Here is a 21,320-nt window from a genome sequence, read left to right on the forward strand (position 1 = left end):
TTTGTTGTCAATCAGATTCTCTCAGCTGTAGTCCAAACCACAGAAACAAAAATGCTTTGCAGTCTAGCATACTAGTATATTTGATAAAGGATAAGGATTCATTTCCTACGGAATGTTGGATGATACGAACACAGTATAAATACCTGACATGCTTCAGTGCATCACTTAGTGCCCATTTCTTCAGATCGTCATAGTTAAGGCTTGGGTCCATTGTTCTGAGCTGATCTATGATACAAAGTGTCATCATTGCAATAGCTAACAGCATACTCTTGGGCCTTACACCAGATAAGTTGGGAGACACGAAACCCTCCCCATGACTCCGTATCCAGCCTGTTATCTTATCCATCATTGTGATTGCTTCTTTCTGTAGAAAATTTACAGTGGGTATTACACATCCAAAAAGAGCTTTAAAGAAAAGATTAAGTGAGGCTTAATTAGAATGAATTTTTACCTGTATTTTCCTACTCCTGTTGCTCTGGCGACCTCGGACACAGCCATCAGGTAGAAGCACTCGGAGAAGAGGGTTCTCTGGATCTTGATTGGTTTCCCATCTCTGGTAATAATTAAGGGGCATTTGTATGTGTTGGGGTCTTGCACATTTTTCATGAGAAAGTCAGCACCTAAAATAAAATCACGCTGTAACAAGCATTCCAACAGTATTTATAAAACATAAACTACATGTATATCTCTAACCAGCTGCAGCTAACTTTAAAATGTGTATATTTAATTAAAGAGGCTTAATCTTGAAACTGATAATGCATAATAACCGTGTAACATATATGCAATTTTTAATGGATGGCAAATGCATAAAGTTGCAAAGAAATGAGCGAGATGACAATTGCAACAATAACAAATAATAAAACCAGTATACCTTTCACGGCCTGTAGTAGTAGATCATCGTCTTTGAACCTTTCTACCTCATTGTACAATCGAGCATACATCCAAACCTACGATTCAAAACGGCTTAAATAAAACAAAGACAAATAATGATGAAACCTACAATGCAAAACATACCTCAAATATAACAGACAAATAATCCAAACCTTCCATATAAAACAACTCAAATAAAGCACATACACAAATAATCCAAACCTACAATACGAAGCAGCTCAAATAAAACACGTATATTATCCCAGTCTGCAATTCATACACTTAAAATAGAACATATAGACGAAAAATCCATACCAACAATACGAAACAGCTCAAAAAGAATCAACAGACAATCAATTCGAAACAGCTAAAAAGAACTCATAGACAAATAGTCCATACCTACAATACGAAACAGCTCAAAAAGAACTCGTAGACAAGTAGTCCATACCTACAATACGAAACAGCTCAAAAAGAACCAATAGAACAATCAATACGAAATAGCTAAAAAAAGAACTCATAGACAAATAGTCCATACCTACAATACGAAACAGCTCAAAAAGAACTCGTAGACAAATAATCCAAACCTAGCATATAAAACAGCTCAAATAGAACACATACACAAATAATCTAAACCTACAATTTAAAACGGCTCAAATAAAACAAAAATAACAAAAACTTAAAACACAAAACGGCTCAAATAGAACACATACATGTACACAAATAATCCAAACTTGCAATACGAGGGCTGTTCAATAAATAATGTCACCAGTGCTCCGAAAGAAACCAAAAAACCGCTTAACTATTTCCCTGAAATTTGTCCCTTTAGTTGAAACACATGTCTGTAACACTGATATCCAATATTCCTTAAAAAGTTTATGTTTTTAGAACACTTTGAGTATCGTGTATACATATTTTAATTTTCAAATAAAAATCAGTAAACGACACTAGTTTCTTGTTTCTGGAAGGTGTTTTTTTTCAAGTTTGGCAAATGAAACTAGTTCAAGGGTGAAAGATCTTGCGAATATTATTGGGGTGACAAAACATGAACTTTCTGCTTCTCCGAAAATCCCTTTTTATTCAGGACGTGTTGGTTTGGACTCTGTCATGAAGAAAATGAATGTAATAAATAATCGATTCTGGTTCCTTTTTCTAATAAACCTTTCGATTTTGGCAAAAGTTTTGCCTGCTTATAAGGCTCGTCCAGAAATTGAACGGCTTCCCCGAAAAAAATCTGAACAATTGGACCACTACTATTGAAGAAAATGGCTTTTAAAGCCATATATGGCGTATGTACAATGAAAATTGTTAGACTAAAATTATCAGAACTTATTATTTGTATCATTACTTTATATAAAGATAGAACTTTTCCGTAAATTACAAAATCTAAGTCAATTGCGTTATAAAGATATCACAATTTAATTTGGCTTCTCGGAATTTTCTCCGACTCGGAAGAAAATACAAAAGATTTAAATAACACATTACAGAGAAGATAAAATCGTATTATTAGACGATGTGCTCTCCGTGTTCAGAATTGTATGAAAAAAGTTTTAATTTAAATGTATTAACTATATTTCTTTACTTAATTTTGAATTTTTCAAAAATATATTTTTTGATCAGTTACGCCATATATGGCTTTAACTTTTTTGTGCTCTTGGAAATCTTGTCTCATCTGAAAACTTTGCTGTTTAGGTCACGTGCATTGTTTTCATGTTTCTTTTGGGGGTTCAAATCCATGGATTCAGGTTTTATTATCTGTAAGAATTTCAGACAAACGTGGATAACTATACAATTTCTGATTTTTAAATAATAATCGTTTGGATATTTTTACACGCTGATGTTTTTACTCATTTGTCCAAACATAGAGGGTAACCATTGAGTACTAAGCTTTTTAACTGTCAAATGTTTCTCTAAAAGAATGTTGACCACCCCTCAAATTTACTAGTATGCCTTCTTATTTTCCTATGCGTCTTAAAGTAAAAAAAAACTTCATCGATGATAATTTGATAAATTTTGACAAATATTACATTGGTTGTAGTAAGTCCTTGTCGCTAAGAACGGTACCCCTTTTTGATGCCTATTATCATTTTTGATCATTAAAATCCACCTGCTCATGTGTCTTAAAACAAACATTGGTTGCTGTAAACATAACATTTTTCAGTGATTTTTTTTTTTCATTTGGATGTTTAACAAGTTTTACAGCAGCTTTAATGACACGTTAATTTTACTCTTGTTTAACTGATTCTTTACCATTCATTTTTAATGCAGTGTCTCGAGTAGCCCTTGTTTTCCAGCTTCTCTAACTACATGTATATGATGAAACGAGATCACATGAACGGTTATCAATTTATTAAAGATTCAATATTAAGAGAAAGCCAAAGTCAATGTAAAATATTTTCTATATTGTACGTTACAGAGTTCATGACATTATTTATTGAACAGCCCTCATACAAAACAGCTCAAATACTACAAACAAAAATAGTCCAAACTTACATTATACAAAACGACTCAAATAGAACACACATGCTAATGATCGAAACCTATAAAAAAAACCGGCTCTAATAGAAAACATGGGCAAATAATCCAAACTTACAATACGTAATATCTCAAATAGAACTCATAAAAAAAAAATTTAATAATCCAAACCGACAAACAATACAAAATAGCTCAAATAAATAAACAGAAATGAATATCAAATAATCCCAGCCTACTAAACAAAATAGCCCAAACAGAACACAAAGACAAATAATCCAAACAATATGCGTCCGTCTGTCAAACACTGATACCCCCGTATGGCAATTTGTAGCCAAGGTAAAGTTTCTAAAATGCAAGTCAAACTCCAAGATCAATAAATCAAAAATGTTGTTACCAAAAGAAAGATCTCTCAGTGAATACACCTTTAAAATAGAAAAGATCAAACACCAGCCATTCATAAAGCTCTGAACAAAGTTAATTTTTAATAAAAGTGGATGAAATTCCAAGGTCACGACATGACTCAAAATTGAATGGTTCCAGAGAGAAAGGATGTCATAAGAAATATACATGTGTAATAATAAAAGCCCCAGCGCAAACTATTCAAAAACTATGGCCAAGGTTAAAGTTTTTTCTAAGCAAGTCAAAACTCCAAGCTCAAGGTCTATGAGCTAAAAAGGTCTTGCCTTAAAGAATACACCTGTAAAATATGAAAATCCTAGTACCAACGGTTCAAAGTTATGGCCAAGGTCAATTTTTTTTAATTAAATGCAGGCTCTAATGTCAAGGTAAAAAAAAGTATGAATATATTTGTGAGCATGAAAGTCCTAGCACTAACTGTCAAAAAAAATATGACCAAGTTTAAATTTAGGTTTTTTTTGCAAAAATGGGTCAAACTGCAAGGTCAAGATGTCAAATACATTGACACCCAAAGAAAAGTCGTCATAACTCATAAGAAATCGCTTGTGAAATGTAAAAGTCAAAGTTCCACCTAATCAAAAGTTATGGACAAAATTAAAGTATTTGTGGATAAGCGGACAGACTGGGCGAAAACTATATACTTCGAATTTTCGATTACGGGGCGTAACATTTAGCTAGGTTACCGCTTAGCGAAGCATCCCCTCGGTAAACGCGTTATTGTCACATCGTTTGATTTACGTTCATTAATCATTATAACTGTCTTAAATCCTCCAAGCATGTCATGAAGGTATAGGTATGTAAAACAAAAATATTTACTTATTTTGTAAAAAATCTTGCCATTTTTTTTTAGATATCGACAATTGTTAAGAAAACATACCTGTCTCGCCTGTAGCCAGACATGTTTCGTATCATCATACACCTTCCCATCTTTACTTAGACAATTGAAAAATCCCCTGAAAAAAAAGGTCGAAAATATTCAAGTTATAAGCATTTTTATGCCCCCCCCCCCCGTGATCGAAGAATCGGAGTATCAAGTTTTTTCCCTGTCAGTCCGTTTGTCTATCTGCTTGTCTGTTTATCCGCAAAAACCTTAACCTTGACCATAACTTTTGATTTGGTGGGGCTATTGCTTCCATATTTCACAGGTGTATTTCTTGTGACAAGACGTTTCTTATAGTACCACCAAAATGACCTCTTGACCTTAGAGTTTGACCCCTTTTTACCAAAAATTTCCAAACTGCATGTATAACCTTGGCCATAACTTTTAAACAGTTGCTGTTAGGGCTTTCATGCATCACTTGTGTGTTCATTGTGACAAGACCTTACAATGGGTATACATATTTTTATTTTACCTTGACCTCGAGATTTCCCCACTTTTCAAAACCTTTAACCTTGACCATATCTTTTGAACAGTTAGTACTAGGGCTTTCATATTTCACAGATATATTCCTTGTGAAAAGACCGTACTTTGGATTCGAACAATTTGACCTTATATTTCTTGGGAAAAAACTTTCCTCTTTTCCGGCTATATCAGCTGCCACACGAAGGTATCAGTGTTTCACAAACACATCTTGTTTTGTACTGTGAGTTAATTGTACCAATAATTGATTTTTATGCCACCGTAAACGAAGTTTCGGGGATATATAGCTTTTGTTGTGTCCGTCTGTCTGTCTGTCTGTTTGTCCGCAAAAACTTGAACCTTGTAGGTTGGGGCTATGGCCTTTCATATTTCACAGCTGTATTTCTTGTGACAAGACTTTTCTTCGAGTACCACCAAATCTGACCCCTTGACCTTGGAATTTGACCTACTTTTACAAAAAAACATACCACACCTTAACCTTGGACATATATTTGAACAGTTGAAGCTAGGGTTTTCAAATCTCGCATGTGAATTCATAGTGACAAAACCTTTCAGTGGGTGTAAAAATTTTTACCTTAACCTTAGAGTTTGGTCCACTTTCGTCTTGGTCATAACTTTTGAATACCCCCGGTAGTTGGAGCTAGGGCTTTCAGTCCTTACATATATGTACATCCATTCATTTTGTCAAGGCCTTTTAGTGGGTATAAAATTTTTTGACCTTGACCTTATAGTTGTATCCACTTTTAAAAAAAGATAACCTGGGCAATAACTTTTGAAAAGTTATACTAGTACTATCACTTTAAACAGATGTATTCTTTGTGACAGTATCTTTTAAACAGTAGGAACCAGGACATTTATACTTCACAAATGTATTCTTTGTGGAAAGACCTTTCATTGTACCTTGACCTTGGAGATTTCCGTACTTATGAAAAAACATTAACCTTGGCCATAACTATCTAACAGTATAGGATAGGGCTTTCATTTTTTGACATATGTAATCCTTTTTAAAAGACCTTTCATTAAATACCAAAAACTTTGACCCTTTGACCTTGACCTTTGATTTTGTTGTAAAGTTAAAAAGCAAAACCTTCACCATAACTTTTAAAGGGTAAAGGCTAGTACTTTCATACTTTACATATTTTATCCTTGTGACAAGACCTTTCATTTGATATTAAGACTTTGACCCTTTGACCTTAACCTTAAAGTTTGAACTACTTTGAAAAATGTTTTAATCTTGGCCATAACTTCTATGCGGTTAGGGTTAGGGCTTCCATACTTTACAAATGCATTCTTTGTGGCAAGACCTTTCATTAGATATAATTACCTTGACCTTTTGACCTTGAGAATATAGTACCAAAAAACTTTAACAATAGCCATTACTTTTGAACTCTAAGAGCTAGTGATCTCATACTTCACATATGTAATCCTTGTAGAAAGATCTTCATTGAATACCAAGAACTTTGATCTTTTGACCTTGGAGTTTGGCCTACTTTTAAAAAGCAATCCTTGACAAAAACTTTAAAAGGGTTAGGGCTAGTCCTTTCAAACTATACATTTTTAAAAAACCTTTTATTTCATAGCAAGCCCTTTACCTTTAGAGTTTATCCTACTTTTTAAAATTTTTAATATCGGCCATAACTTTTGGAGGGTTAGGGCTAGGGCTTCCATACTTCATCTATGTTTTTTTGGGCCAATTTCAATTTCACAATTTTATTTCCAGTGAAAATCCCCTACTTTTGGTATCAATATTTTAAATAATTTTTTGCATTTAAGAAAAGTTTAATCCTATGTTGGCATACGAAGGGCATCAGTGTTTCACAAACAGATCTTGTTTTATATTTTGATCGATTTCTACATGTGTAATTATATCCCATATCTCTATAAAATATAGCCATCTTCAGCAAGGGTTTTGATACCTTCTCCTCATAAACCCTTGGCATACGGTGAAGTCAAAAGACGGGATTGTTTTCCGTCACGTGATCTGAATCATCAGAAACCCCAGATTGCGTCATCGCCAGAAATAAAAACACGTGTTAAAAAAAAAATTTAAAACAGTTTTTTTAAAAATAATTAAAAGCAATAATTGAGTTATATTTTATTATTTATAGAACAAACCTGAAGCTTCAATATAGATTCTTAATCACATATTTAGAAGATATTGGATGACACCATGGCTATTCATAGAATTGAATGCTATCTTAAAATCGTGTTTACTTGGTTTTTTATTTCCGAGATTAAAGGTGAAATTATCCCCAAAGCAAATATCGTCATTTACAAAAAACAATTTATTGGTCGACCTGGGTGTCTGAAACCCAAACAGAACCGGTTTTTCTATGAACACCGTAGGCCAAGGGTTTATGAGGGGAGTAGCGTATAGAAACCCTTGGAGCGAAGTGAAAAATTGCTAGTTTTTGAATGGGGAAACATGTATAACAAAAAGAGACGCAGTCCTTACCCATATTCCTCGTCCTTTGAATGCTGTCTCCAGAACTGGACGGTTCTATCCAGGTCGTTCTTGATCTTGTCGTAGAAATTCCAAGGCGATTAACACTCATTCTGGAACAATGGCCGTGTTCACCTGTACCAAGTGTAAATAAACTTTTATCTCTGATTATACGGACGCTTATAAACACTCAGGAGGGGCAAATAATGTACTTAAACTACAATGAAGCGCATTGAAGTGGTAAAATTTTCCGTTCGAATGGAACGTTTTGAGCTATATTTAGAGTGTTTATAGTCATCTTTACACGCCCATTTCTTTAGAAATTGATAAAACGGTCAAGTTGTTTCTTCAAATACCTGTAGAACAGGTTTTCCATAAATATAATAGCCAATCAAATTGAGGATCTAAATAAACACCGAGTAAATACGTGTTCGACCGAAACATGTGTTGTGGTAACTTCAATAGACATGATAAGTTCAAAAATATGTACATATTCGTTGCAATTTGTGTTTAACAGAAGCGGGAGTCTAACTCCCTCTTTCTAATTTTTTTAAAGCTCATGTAACTCATGATGCTTGTCGCGAAGAATGGGGATATCCTAAAACTACGACGAATATTACTTTCTCGTTTCTAAAATATGGGCGTGTCATTATGTTATAATTGACCTTCAAAATATGACTCAGAACTTTTCATCCAAACGGAGAATTTTACCACTTCAATGCGCTTCATTGTAAATGGCATGATATGTCTTCTAATTTTGAAGCATATTTTTATGCGCCCGGATCGATAGATCGAGAGTGCATATTGTTTTTGTCTTGTATGTCTGTTTGTCTAGCTGTTTGTTTGTCTGTTGTCAACTGTAACTTGATTATAGAGAATATCTTTCTACAAACAAAAAACAAATAGTAGGGATCCTCTATTTGTCCACATGAGCAATTTGGACAGCGAAATGGGACAGCGTTAAAAATACAATTATGTTTTAGTCTTGTATGAATGATATTCCAAAATCTCTTTCCAAAAGAAAAATACTTTGGTTTACAATATTGCTTAGCAGACATTTTTAAAAACATTTTATGGAAGTTGCCTCCCTTATGTTGAGTTTAATTTCATTCCACTTTCTAACTGTGTCTGGAATAAGAGATTTATTAAATAATTCTATACTGCATTTGGGCATGGAATAGTGGGAAGAATTTGGAGTAGATTACTAGTATTATGAAATATAGCCTCTAATATCAGGTACTATTTTTTAATGTAAGTGGGTACTAAATTGTTGTGTATTTTGTACATTTTTACTAAATTAGTTCGATTTCTTCTATTTTCCAAAGGTTCCGATCCAGTTTCCATATAAAGTGGATTTTTGGAAGCAATAAGTGTAAGACCAGTTACTATTCTAGCAGCAATAATTGAACTTTCTCAAGCTTTTTAATGTCTGCTTTTGTTCATCCAGACAAAACTTCAACAGCATATTCCAGTTGTGGTCCAAATGGTATATTTCTAGATGTTGATATACAGTAGATTGCCCATGTAAAAATCCTGACTGATATTCATAAAAAAATAGCTGGCTATTAAAGAAACTGTTGTTCACTGTTAATGACAATTACACGATGGAAATTAACTGCTCTTTTATTGACTGAATAAAACCTTATTCGACAGAATTAAGGTATGTTCTTGAGTGATGGTGACTGAGAATTGGTATAAAAACAACAAGTTGAAAGTTAGCGGAAGATAACTTGAGCACTATTAATACAAAATTTTCAAATATAATATTCATGCAATAGCAGATAGAAAATTTTGATACATGTAAACATACAATTGAACAATTTCAAGGCTTGTAGTTGCAGGTTTAAAATCCTTTATCTTTATTATTTAATGTATAATGTCCAAGATGTCTTATAGCATTAAGTAAATACTAGTTAAACATACATCAAACATACATGTGTGGCAGGGCGTTATAAACATATGTAGGACAGGTATTTCATAATGTTAGATACTGAGTATATCAATTAACTTTAAATAGTAATATATAATTTCTACTGATATACATTACACAGAAAATGATTCTGTGACACTTTAAAGCATGTTTAAGGATGTATTCTTATGATACGCGGAAAAAAACGTGCATTAAACTTTTCAAATGCTTATATTTTTCTGAAAGTGTAATATCCAAGGAATAATTTAAAGACAAGAAAAGTGTATGTTAGTGTTCATCTAAGAGAGGTTCAACCCTTTGAACATAGGCCAAAATAGAGCATGGGAAATTTCCTTAAAAATGCTACTAGACAATAAAATACCTCATAAAACTTATAAATACAGTGAATTAAAACTTAACTTGGCTTAAATTTACTTGAAAGTATTGCAAAGTTGATTTTTTAAACAAAATATGAGCAAATAAATACCATTTAGATAACTTGTACCCAAAAATGTTGTTCACCCATGTAAAAAATTAGGCACATTTTCCCTATAAAATTGCTCCTCCAAAAAACGAAAGAAATGAATCTCCAACAATTAAAATTTTTTAAGAAAATTGTTGTATAGTTTCTTTAGGCATTATCATGGCTTCTTTCATGAAAAGTAGGGGTTAGTGCACATATAAGAAAGTTTTGAGATCTTTCATATCCCCCCACCCCATGTTTCTTTTCAGCATTTAATGAAAATAAATCAAGCATTTAGGCATCAAAGTATGTGTTTTATTCATCATATATTCAAAATTAGTGTGATAATTTCAGGTGATATTTACAATTTTGTTAAGAAAAGATTTTTAAGAACAAAGAGTAATCAATTAACACAAACTTCACAATAGTCTGTTGGATGTCCTCTCTTTCTCTTGGCCTGGGGGTTCCAGATTGGGTCCTGGTTTGTGGTGTTGGATGGTGGCTTCACAGGGATTAGTCAACTCCAGTCCCACTTTCTCAATCTGATTTTCATGGTTTTCTCCATCTGATTTTAGTGGTTCTTAAACCCTGCTCTCTTCTCAAGGCTTTCATTAGTGATTCTTGTGAAAACAAGACTTACCTGTAAAAAATTATTTTAGAAAAAAGTTAGATTATAATTTACTGGTAATATCATTGTTCAAAAATGTAAAATCATTATTTCGTCTATCTGACTTTGTTTTTATGAACCCAGGCCTGTAGTTTAGACTAAAATAATGTCTACATGTTCCATGATGTTGCAGAAATATTCCATTTTTTTTAACCCGCATAGGCCGCCATAGAATGAAGCGACCTAGTTTCTTACCGAATGTAAACAGAAGTTATCTTATTATTTTCTTACGGTATGTCTATAAATTTGAGATAGAGATTCTGCATTTACAATATCACAGGTAATTTATCATATACTAAAAGCTAAAGTTGTAATAAAATAGATAATACGAATGTTGTCGTCTGCACGCCTCTGGACACCTTAGGCCTAACGTTACGTACATGTAACATGTGATATGCTATGTTTGACTTTGCGATGTGACAGTATACTACCTATGTATTTTGAAACCTTTGTATCTATAACGCACAAACATTGCTATTTTCAATAAGTTTGAAAGCATTGTTAACCTACATTTTCGCTTTTCCACTGCGTCAACACACTTCGGCGCTCTTGGCTGGCATGTTTGAGTACCGCTTTCGAGAATGTTCCTGTGTGCTTAATTGTGATCTCCACAATTTTTTTAATGTTTTAAAATTTCTGTCGGTTGGCTCTTTTAATGGAGTGCCATTCGGCATTCCTGTGGCTTTGAAACGGACGATCCCGTCTTCTTGAGTCTTCCCCTCTCGATGTCGATTTCACTTGTCGACTTTCTTAGGCCTATGTCGTAAATATCGTAATTTTGCACACGTGTTGGTCATTTATACAACATAGAAAGATTTTTTATTTAAAAATAAATATAGTTAAACATATAAATCATAAAAACTTTAAAAACTTCTTTGTAAATTGTTATCAGTTTGAATTTTACGACATGTCTAAGTACGAAGACCCACTTGGGGTAAATTGATCAGAAGAATTTTAAGGTAAATACCTAAATGCCTCAGTTCCTTGCCGTTCTTTATACTTTGCAGCTGGCTGTATTAACTTCAAAACTAAAAAGTATTCAGTCAATTTTCTTAATGACTTTGAACATCTAATTCACTAAATTGATGACATATTAAAATAAAATCAAATTTATCCTCGATATTTAAGTTTTAAAAGCTGTACTTGATAATTAGTGGTTCGTTAAAGGAGATAAGAGGGAATTAGGCATGTATGACACTGCACAAGTTAAAACAGCATAATTATATGATTCCCAATTAAAAAAAGAAAGTAAATAAAAAACGGAAAAGGTGCAAAGGCGTCTAAATAATAAATATTTCAGCTTTTATTTAAAACAAGCAAAACTTAAGACTCCTCCTTCAAAACTACTGGCATTAAATCAAAATATCCCGCTCTAAAACTAGAATGCGTATGACATGGCATTCGAAAAGGGTATCCCTGAGCAGTTAAGAAGTTGGATGAATAAAGCGAATTAAATCGATCAAATCGCTTACCAGTTTATTGGTATTTCTTTGGTTGTTATTTAACAACATAAAGATCAAAGCAACATTTTACAATTATAACAACATACATGCCATTACTCCATGTGTTCACTATGCGAAGCCAATTCAAATAAATGTGTTCAGAACTCACCTCTTTTTAGCTCACCTAAGCCGAAGGCTCAAATGAGCTTTTCTGATCAAAATTTGTCCGTCGTCTGTCGTTATCTACGACGACGACGTGAGTATCTACGACGACGACGACGACGACGACGACGACGACGTCGTCGTAAACTTTTCACATTTTCATCTTCTTCTCAAGAACCACTGGGTCAATTTCAACCAAACTTGCCAAAAAGTATCCTTAGGTAAAGGAAATTCAAGTTTGTTCAAATGAAGAGCCACGCTCTCTTCCAAGGGGAGACAATTATGAATTAGTGAAAAATTAATGGCATTTTTAAAAAATCTTCTTCTCAAGAACCACTGGGTCATGAAAGATGAAACTCATGTGGAAACATCCTCAGGTAGTGTATATTCAAGTTTTTCAAATCATGACCCCTGGGGGAAGGGTGGGGCCACAATGGCTGATCAAATTTTTACATAGGAGTATTTAGGGAAAATTCTTTAAAAATCTTCTTCTCAAGAACCACAAGGCCAGGAAAAATTAAACTTATGTGAAAGCATCCTCAGGTAGTGTAGATTCAAGTTTGTTCAAATCATGACCCCCAGGGGTAGGGTGGGGCCACAATGACCGATCAAAGTTTTACATAGGAGTATATAAGGAAAATCTTTAAAAATCTTCTTCTCGAGAACCACAGGACCAGGAAAGATGAAACTCATGTGGAATCATCCTCAAGTAGTGTAGATTCAAGTTTGTTTAAAATATGACCCCCGGGGGTAGGGTGGGGCAACAATGGCCGACCAAAGTTTTACAGAGGAGTATATAGGGAAAATCTCTTAAAATCTTCAACTCCAGAACCACTTGGCCAGGAAAAATGAAACTTATGTGGAAGCATCTTCAGGTAGTGTATTTTTAATTTTGTTCACATCATGACCCCGGGGGTAGGGCGGGCCACAATAGGGAATCAAAGTTTTGAATAGAAACATATAGGAAAAAACTTTAAAAATCGTCTTCTCAAATTTGTTCAAATTATGACCCCCAGGGATAGGGTGGGGTCACAATGGGGGATCCAAGTTTTACATTAAATATATTTTAAAAAATCTTTTTCTCAAGAATAGCAAAGCCATATTACAAATGTATTAGTGATACTAGTATTTATATGGAAGCATTTACGGGTAGTGTAGAATTAAGTTTGTTCAAGTCCTGATTTAAATTTATTCAAATCATGGCCCTTTGGGGTAGGGAGGGAAACAATGGGGAATCAAAATCAAGTTTTTATGAAGTTATATATAGGAAGAAAATGTTTTCAAAGTATTTTGTATCACGAACAGCACAGTCCATCTTCCCAAGTCAAGAGTTTCTGATCCGCTCCGCTCCACATCAGAAACTCTTGACTTGGGAAGATGAGCAGTCATATGCTGTATTAATATGAAAGCATTCTCAAGTAGTATTAAATTCAACATCCCCCTTCTGATTTGTGCTTTTTCCTAGCAGATTTTCTCAGGTGAGCGATGTGGTCCTTGGGCCATTTGTTTTCGATGGATTGAAATACCTATATATGTATACGAGGTTTTGTGTAGCATTCAAATATCGACGGATTACTTTGAGTAACTAGCTAAAATTCATAAATATCTAAGAGGAGAGAGAAGTACTGAACAATACAATATAAACGAAATATTTCCCGAACGGTCTACTGTAGTGTAATGCACAAACGGTGCTAGGTCACTTTAACTGAACACCGTATGCAATGTTAATGTTGTGAAGTTTTAAGTAATTTTAATGATGAATATTTACTACACTATATGTGGGACTTTATGACTTGAAACGGTATTCGCATTTCCCCTCGAACAGGGTCCTCTGTGGTGTGATCTTATGCGAGACAGGAGTTTCGATACGGAAGCCCATTGCAGCTACAAAGTTCTTAAGGAACAGCATACTTTATTATTGCACTTTTTTTTATTTGCTCCAATTTGTGCACTTATAAGACGGGTGAGTATTCAATATATACAAAAAGCAATTTATATAAATTCGATTTAATTTGATTTTGTTATCAAAAACAGTACTGTACCTTACATTAGCTTAGCCTTATCCACTTGTATGAGTGGGGAAGCTTGATCTTTTATCAAACCTGCGACACCTCGATTGGAAATGCATTTTTTCATCCATTCTGCAAGTAGAAAAAAAACTCAGCAGATTTTGTGCTAATATCAATATGTGCTGATAGTCCATCGGTGGCAAAATGTGCAGTGACAAGACTGTCTATCTTAGTTTTGTTCAGACAAGCGAGCTAAAAATCTGCAGCTTATATTAACGGAACAGATAGCTTCAGAAATGTAGTTCTCTGCCTGAGAAAATTCGGACAGATAAAGCAGAGAGCCAAAGATTTATGCATTGTAAAAGCCTTCGATCTACACCGCCGATTTTTTTGTCGCTTACTTCAGGTATTATTTCTTGTAGTTTATGTAGTTTAGTACTTTTTACCTTCTTAGTATGGTATCCAATAATTAATCATATATTTTAGTCCAATTAGTGATACTTTATTTACCTTCCAACGATCCGAAACAGTCATCTATGGATTTGAAATGTCGGTTTTAGATTACCATTTTTACGACTACTTCCGCAAATGGCTATTCTTGTAAAAAAACATTATATTGAATGCGTTAAATGTATCGTTAATTATCAGATATCATTTAATACGGCTAGGGAAATATTAAATACATGTATAAGAAATACTTAATACCTGAAGTGAGCGACAAAAAATCGTCGGCGTAAATCGAAGGTCGTTACTACGCATGGATCTGTAGCTCTCTAGTTTATCTGTTCGAATTTTCTCAAGCAGAGAGCTACAGTTCTGTAGCTACGGAACAGATGGCAAGCTAATCTACGACCAAAAGTCTCTTCTGCAAATGCTTTCATTTTTTTCTCCATTTTTAGAGGGAGGGGATTTACTTTTTTAATGTCTTAGTGAAAAGTAGAAAGGCTTGGTTGAACATTTACTGGAATCCGATATATATATATCTCTGTTTGTAATAATTGTATATGCAACTTTCTTTTCCAATATGTACACTTATTCAAAAAGCACACTATTTTAAGGATAAATTTTCATTTTCAAGTCATGGATACGCAGTTTATGCGCGCGCGCGCGAACTTAATCAGTACACATGTGTGGAAGTAAATTAAACTTAGATCTAATGAACTTACAACCTAACATTCAGTTTGTTGATTTAGGGACTTAAACCGGCCTATTTAGTGGACTTTTAGTAAGTACTTTAGAGTCTTTTTAAACTAACGGACAAGGTCTTGTGATTGACTTGAAATGCTCTAATCTTATCCACAACAACTTAAAGGCTATAGCGATAGGAATGTTACTATCTTATTGTAAATCCAAAGAATGTCGTTAAAAACCACTCTAATTTGATGGTAAAATTTGTAGGATATATCATCAACAAATGATACACCGAAGATTTTAGATAAAAATGATGTTTTAGAACTTATAATCTCCACGTGTTGGAAACTATTGTGATGGAAGACCGGAGTGGATTTTTATATATAGAAATTAAGGATATGAAATATTTCCACTGTGTTCGATCTCCTCATTGGGTATTGTTGTGTATTGGTTCGACTCTGACAGTCTGGACCGTGTGGGTAATCCACAAGTCGTCCAGCACGTTATATCCTGGGCAGAAGGACAGACACACAAACGTTATTTACTCGAGCTCAGTTTCCCAGACTGTCTTTGTGCCTTAGAGGAAAACACGTTAAAAAGTAATTTTCGAACGCTGGAGAGAAAATGGGAAATGGAAACAAATGTTTCAAACAGTTTTCTTAAGTTTGAAAGAAAAACACTTGTATCGTTTGTATTGTAGACTTTATGTATACTTATAGACATAAATTATCATGTGTTTGTGTTGTGTTTTAGTTGTGTGTAACACAGTACAGGTAGACAGCGGCATTACACTGGAGAGCCGTCGGTGTGTAGTAGTGCAGCAGACGTTCTTTCCACACTGACCAGGCCTGGGCGTCTGTCAATTTAAAAATCGGATTTATTCAAATACGAGGGGTTAACAGTGTTTTATGCGTAAGTTTTATTGTAACTCCACGGCCGCTTTGATGCCGTTAGCATTCGGGTGTCCTTCAGACAAATACATTTTTTTGGCTCAGGTGGGTTGGCCAGAACATCTTGCCATGATGTCTCGTAAATCTGTAAGCGATCACACAATAGTAAGATAAATGGTGGTTAAATCTTATGAAGAAAGAAACATGTGGAGGTAACGAACAGTATTCAATATCACCTCTGGTCCATAAAACAATGCAAAATAGGAGCAGAGCAAACACGGACCTTCAAAACATCGATGATAGGAACAGGTGCCACGGAGGAGTGAGCATCCCCTGCCAAACCGGTCACACCCGTCGTGTATCCTTATATTTTGTTCGGGAAATAACGGAAAAATTCTGTCATCAATTCTGTGTATAATTAATGGACTAACAATAAGTATGTTAAATGTCAGTCAGCATTTGAATAGATGATAAATTGTATTTGCTGACAAGGTCATTACTTCGACCATAGAACTTACTCCTATTTTTATTGTTTTATGGACTTCTGGTCTTGAATACCGTTCATTCTCTCCACATGTTTCATCTAAACACACTAGGTGGGAAGTGTTAAGACTAATATAACAATCTTTAAATATGAGAATTTTTCACAAAATTTACGTGGTACAAAATAGAAAGTGTAAAATTGTTATGAGAAAAAATACAACGCTTTCCTACCCTAAACTCTACCCAACGAACTGAATTTCTCAAAAATACTTTAAAAGATTCGTAAAATGCTTTCCAAAAGTCAAAATATCAAGCCTCTTTCTTTACTCTTCAGAAAAATATTAACAACAGTGAAGGAGAAGCTTCAGGAGTATTGCACAACAAAATATTCCAAAAGTGGTTTTTATCAAATATGGATACTTAAAACTCAGAATAACCACTGGTAACATTTTAATGATCAGAAATCACAAAATTTGACCAATAAAAATAAAACTTAAATTATTGGTAACCTATAAACTTTTTGATAACAAAAATATTCTGATTTAAAGCAAAAGTACTCCGAGATTAATATTATATACTAGTATTATAACTGGCAATATCTATGTCATTTTCACATATTCATTCTGATATTTGGATACTATATAGTATTTATCTTGAGAAAAAGACGGTAACCTGGTAAAAAAAAACTTTATGAAAGATGTATTACGTGACGTCTGACGCCAACTTTTCAATTGTAAACTTTCCTTATTTCTTTCGTAATATACACTGTACAATGACCACCTGCATAGACGTTTATATATGCAGTTTATTCGATACACAGAGCTTCAGAATGAACAATTTCTTAAACGAGGTAAATTATTGACAAAAGACCCCCATATGAATTTTTAGACTTCAATTTTAGTTAAAACAAACTGTGCTTGAATCTTATCGTATAATGATTTAAAAAAAAAACTTCGTGTAAAATAACATTATGTTTTTCTACCTTTTGCCATTAGATCCCACATGTGGAAAACTGATTTTTGCGATATTTCCAACAGAAGACAGTGTGGTCCCAGTCCGTCTTTTGAGTTCCCCACAGTGGACAGTATTTTGTCCACCATGTTCATCGTCGACGTGGCGAAGTTTGGAGATGTGGAAATGTGGAGCGTGATAGGACATTCTGATCGTTATCTGATAATCTTCATTCCTAGTAACTTTGTTCTGAATTCGCCATCGGGTTAAACATCCGCAGGCCCTCCACCTGTCATAGAGTGAATAGCGTGGGCTATTGTCTCATTGTATCTGGCTGAGATCCCCGCGTTATGGAAGGCCTCTTTCAAATTGATCGGGGCAGTAGTAACTGTTAAGACACAGTGTAAAAGCTAGAAGTAACATTGTACTGTAGATAGGAATGAGAAGTGTTGGTTCTTTTTTATTTAAGGTATCTCTGCTTTTATAGAGACTTCAGCTGTCCCTTTTATCAAAATCCACACCTTTATCTGCAGGTGCTCAAACTCCTATGATTATTACGAAAAATGTGTTTCCAACTTTAAGTATACACTGTATATGTGTTAATCCTGAGATTAAAAAATGATTTTGATGGTCGAGGAAGTTTTTTAACTTAAAAAAAGATTTATATGGTACTGTTATTACATGGGAAATTATTTGGTGTATCTAAGAAAGACAATATGAGGTTTTTTTGACACTACGTGTCTTTTTAGCTGTCTTTAGTTGTTTTAGTTATATTTTTAGATCTCTCTCTGACAAAGTAAACATAGCGCCGAGTTAATGATTCAGTCTGTTCAAGTTTTGATTGAAGAAAATCTAAATAACATGATATGTCTGTTTAAAAGTCAATAACTTAGAAAAGTCTTAGTTGGTGCCGAAGATGCTTTCCATTTTAAACAACACCTATCAACAAATATAAAACTTCCGGTTGATAATGAAGGAGAATTCAATTTTATTTGCATTGTTATATCCTGTGGACATACAGGCAAATGTAAATATACAACGGTTTTTAACAAGTGGCAAATGGTGGTTTGCTATATATATCTTATAGTGAATAAATTAATATTATAATAAATACTATATAATTTTTGAATTATTGATTTGTGACCTAATATAATCATTTCAGTTGCCATCATCTATAAGGATTTTATCGTTGACAACCTATACAGAACAGTACAGTCCTCTGGAATTTTCTATGTGTTCAGTCATTCATGAAGTCGTTCATTGATATTCAAGAGGTTGAATGTCTATTGGTTGGTTTGGGAGTGTGAAAGGTCAAAGGTGTTCGTGTCAGAATGGGTGCGGCTTGAAGATGTATGATTGGTTGATATTTTAGTGTGAGAGGTGTGTGAGTGGTTTTACTAGTTTGGAACCAATTACGCATGCTTGGCGCCAAACACCCTTAATAATTCACTCCACCCTAAGACAGTCAGGAGGAAGGAGGAGTGTATCTCCTCTCCATTTATAGTCTTTTATTTAATAATAAAGACAACTTTATACCTGTCTAGTCGGTAAGAATTAATTTACCACCGTTGCTCTGAATATATTAAATACCCTCTCTATTTATCATCTAATTAAAGAGAACAGATAAAATATTCTAAAATAATTAAAAATGTGAGTGTTAGTTTATGAGAGTATTCATTTATTTACAGGTCACCTTGTTGTTCTTCTTGTTATTGTTATTACCGTCTTCCTTTGAAGACGTATTGTATAGTTGAAGTTTTTTAGTCTTCGGACTATGCATTTCCTCTCTTTTGTGATTGGTAGAAATTGCATGATGAGAAAATTTTCAATTAATTCATTGGTTGAAATGCTGTTCAAGGCAAGGGAGATAACTTTCTGATGATCTAATTTACGTACGACTTAACAATTTTGCAAGATTTTAAATCTTAAAAAAATTGACAAAACGAACAACAAAATCAGCAGTAATTATTTCTTAATAACATGATATTTTTTTATAGCAATAAAAAGAAAGGTCTCTTTAATTTCATTATGGATAAAATTTGATTTTTTTATTGCTTAAGGCTTTACAATTTGTTATTATTCTTTTCCCTTTTTTGAAGGAATGAAATAGCCGAGGTTTCGAACGCTTTAGGGCCAGTTTTAGGAGATGACCGGGCGACAACCGTGGTATGGCTGATGCAGTAAAAAGCTAATGAAGAAATACAAATAAAAATCAAAGAATTATACGGCCTGATAGGTGTAGGTCAGTTTACAGTTTAAGATTGTTGCTAAAGACGGGAAGCTTTTTAAAAAAGCTCTACTTGTTATAAATCTAGTAATCTATTTTGTCTACTCTGATTCGACTATGACTTTTAACATCTCATCGTCGTCTCGCGTGAGTTGTTCAAGTTCATTACACATAAACCGGAACTGTCTGTCTGTGAGATGTCCCCAAAGGTTAAGGTCTTCCTCGAAAAAGTGAGGCAAAAATCGATCCCTGGAAAACTCGAGCATTTTCAACAAAATTAAGTGCACACATTCTTCTGGAGTAAATCGCTGCCATCTTGGAGAATGGTCAATTTGGAAGTCTATTTCATGCATAAGTATATTTTTTACCTGGTATGCCGTCACGTGATTAAGTTTCCATTCTTTTTGGCACATAAATGTTAATATTTTGGCGGCATTGATTCGTTGTTCGCGATCCCCATTTGTGACAGCGTTCAATATATGCTCTTCGTTCGGAGAAAAGTTTGTGCGCCACAGCATATCTGAAGCCGGGTTTTCATCGTGCTCAAACGGCTTGGCAACAATAAAGGGACCGTCTGGAGACACTGTGATGGTGGGAATTAACTCTACCTCATTTCCTCCCGGAAGTGACATCACAAGACAAAGGTCCTTGTCTCTTGTCTTAAGATAAATATTTGGTACAATGGCTGGTTTGTCGGTTTTCGTTGGCTTCGTAGTTTCTGTCGAGTGATTGCTAACAGTTGTCAGCGTACTTTTGCTCTTTGCTAATGACTTTTTCAGTTTAACTATAGCAGCTTCAAAAACGAGAAAAACTGCTTTGTACATTTTCTTCGGACTTAAATGTAGTTTATCATCAGATCTTAAGTCCAGTTTATACACTTTGATCACTTTTTTGTCCTTTTTGACCGACAGTGGAAAAACCACATAGCCCGGTTCGACGTACGTCCCACGCAGTTTTCCTACTTTCATTTGTATCAGGTAACAAGGGCACTCTTTTTTGTAAGGAGTCCATGGCGTCACATCCCCGGCATAAACAGGAGCCTCTGAACAGTCTAAATTGTACTGATTGGTTTTCAGGTATTGGAGCAGATGAGACATACATTGATCAAACAACTCTTTGGCCACCGGAGAAACTGGAACTTCATTTTGGAGAACTTTTTTCATCGTAAGGTCGATTTCCGCCGAAGTCGGGTGAGCGGGAGTTTTTCTGTCGTCTGCCTGTATAGAGACGGAAGGTAGTTATGCCGTAAAATTCGCACTTCCATATCTCCAAGTCACATCATCTTACAGCTGTGAAATTGGAAAAAAAGTTTGTATCAATACAAGTTACTAACCCATCAAAAGTTCACATAGGTATATGTACAAGAAGTGGTAGGCTTATTTAAAAGAAGTGTATTGCAGCATGGGGGCACTTCCAATATAAGT

The 21,320-nt window shown here is 34.3% G+C and overlaps 1 protein-coding gene and 1 pseudogene across 1 annotated transcript; both read right to left on the reverse strand.

The window, feature by feature from the left end:
• Nucleotides 1–143: 143 nt before the first annotated feature.
• On the reverse strand, nucleotides 144–18,154 carry LOC134263556 (uncharacterized; annotated as a pseudogene).
• Nucleotides 18,155–19,997: 1,843 nt separating this feature from the next.
• Nucleotides 19,998–21,059, reverse strand: LOC134263557 (uncharacterized). The gene has a single exon (XM_062745937.1). It carries the CDS (start codon nucleotides 21,057–21,059, stop codon nucleotides 19,998–20,000), a length of 1,062 nt encoding a protein of 353 aa, XP_062601921.1.
• Between the last annotated feature and the right edge of the window lie 261 nt (nucleotides 21,060–21,320).

The sequence above is a fragment of the Saccostrea cucullata genome, unplaced genomic scaffold (genome assembly GCF_032062105.1).
Source record: "Saccostrea cucullata isolate Sc308-1 unplaced genomic scaffold, CSIRO_AGI_Scuc_v1 ctg11191, whole genome shotgun sequence".
NCBI lineage: Eukaryota > Metazoa > Mollusca > Bivalvia > Ostreida > Ostreidae > Saccostrea > Saccostrea cuccullata.

Coding starts and splice junctions, on each gene's coding strand:
- LOC134263557 (XM_062745937.1), bottom strand. CDS start 21,059: ATGAAAAAAGTTCTCCAAAATGAAGTTCCAGTTTCTCCGGTGGCCAAA.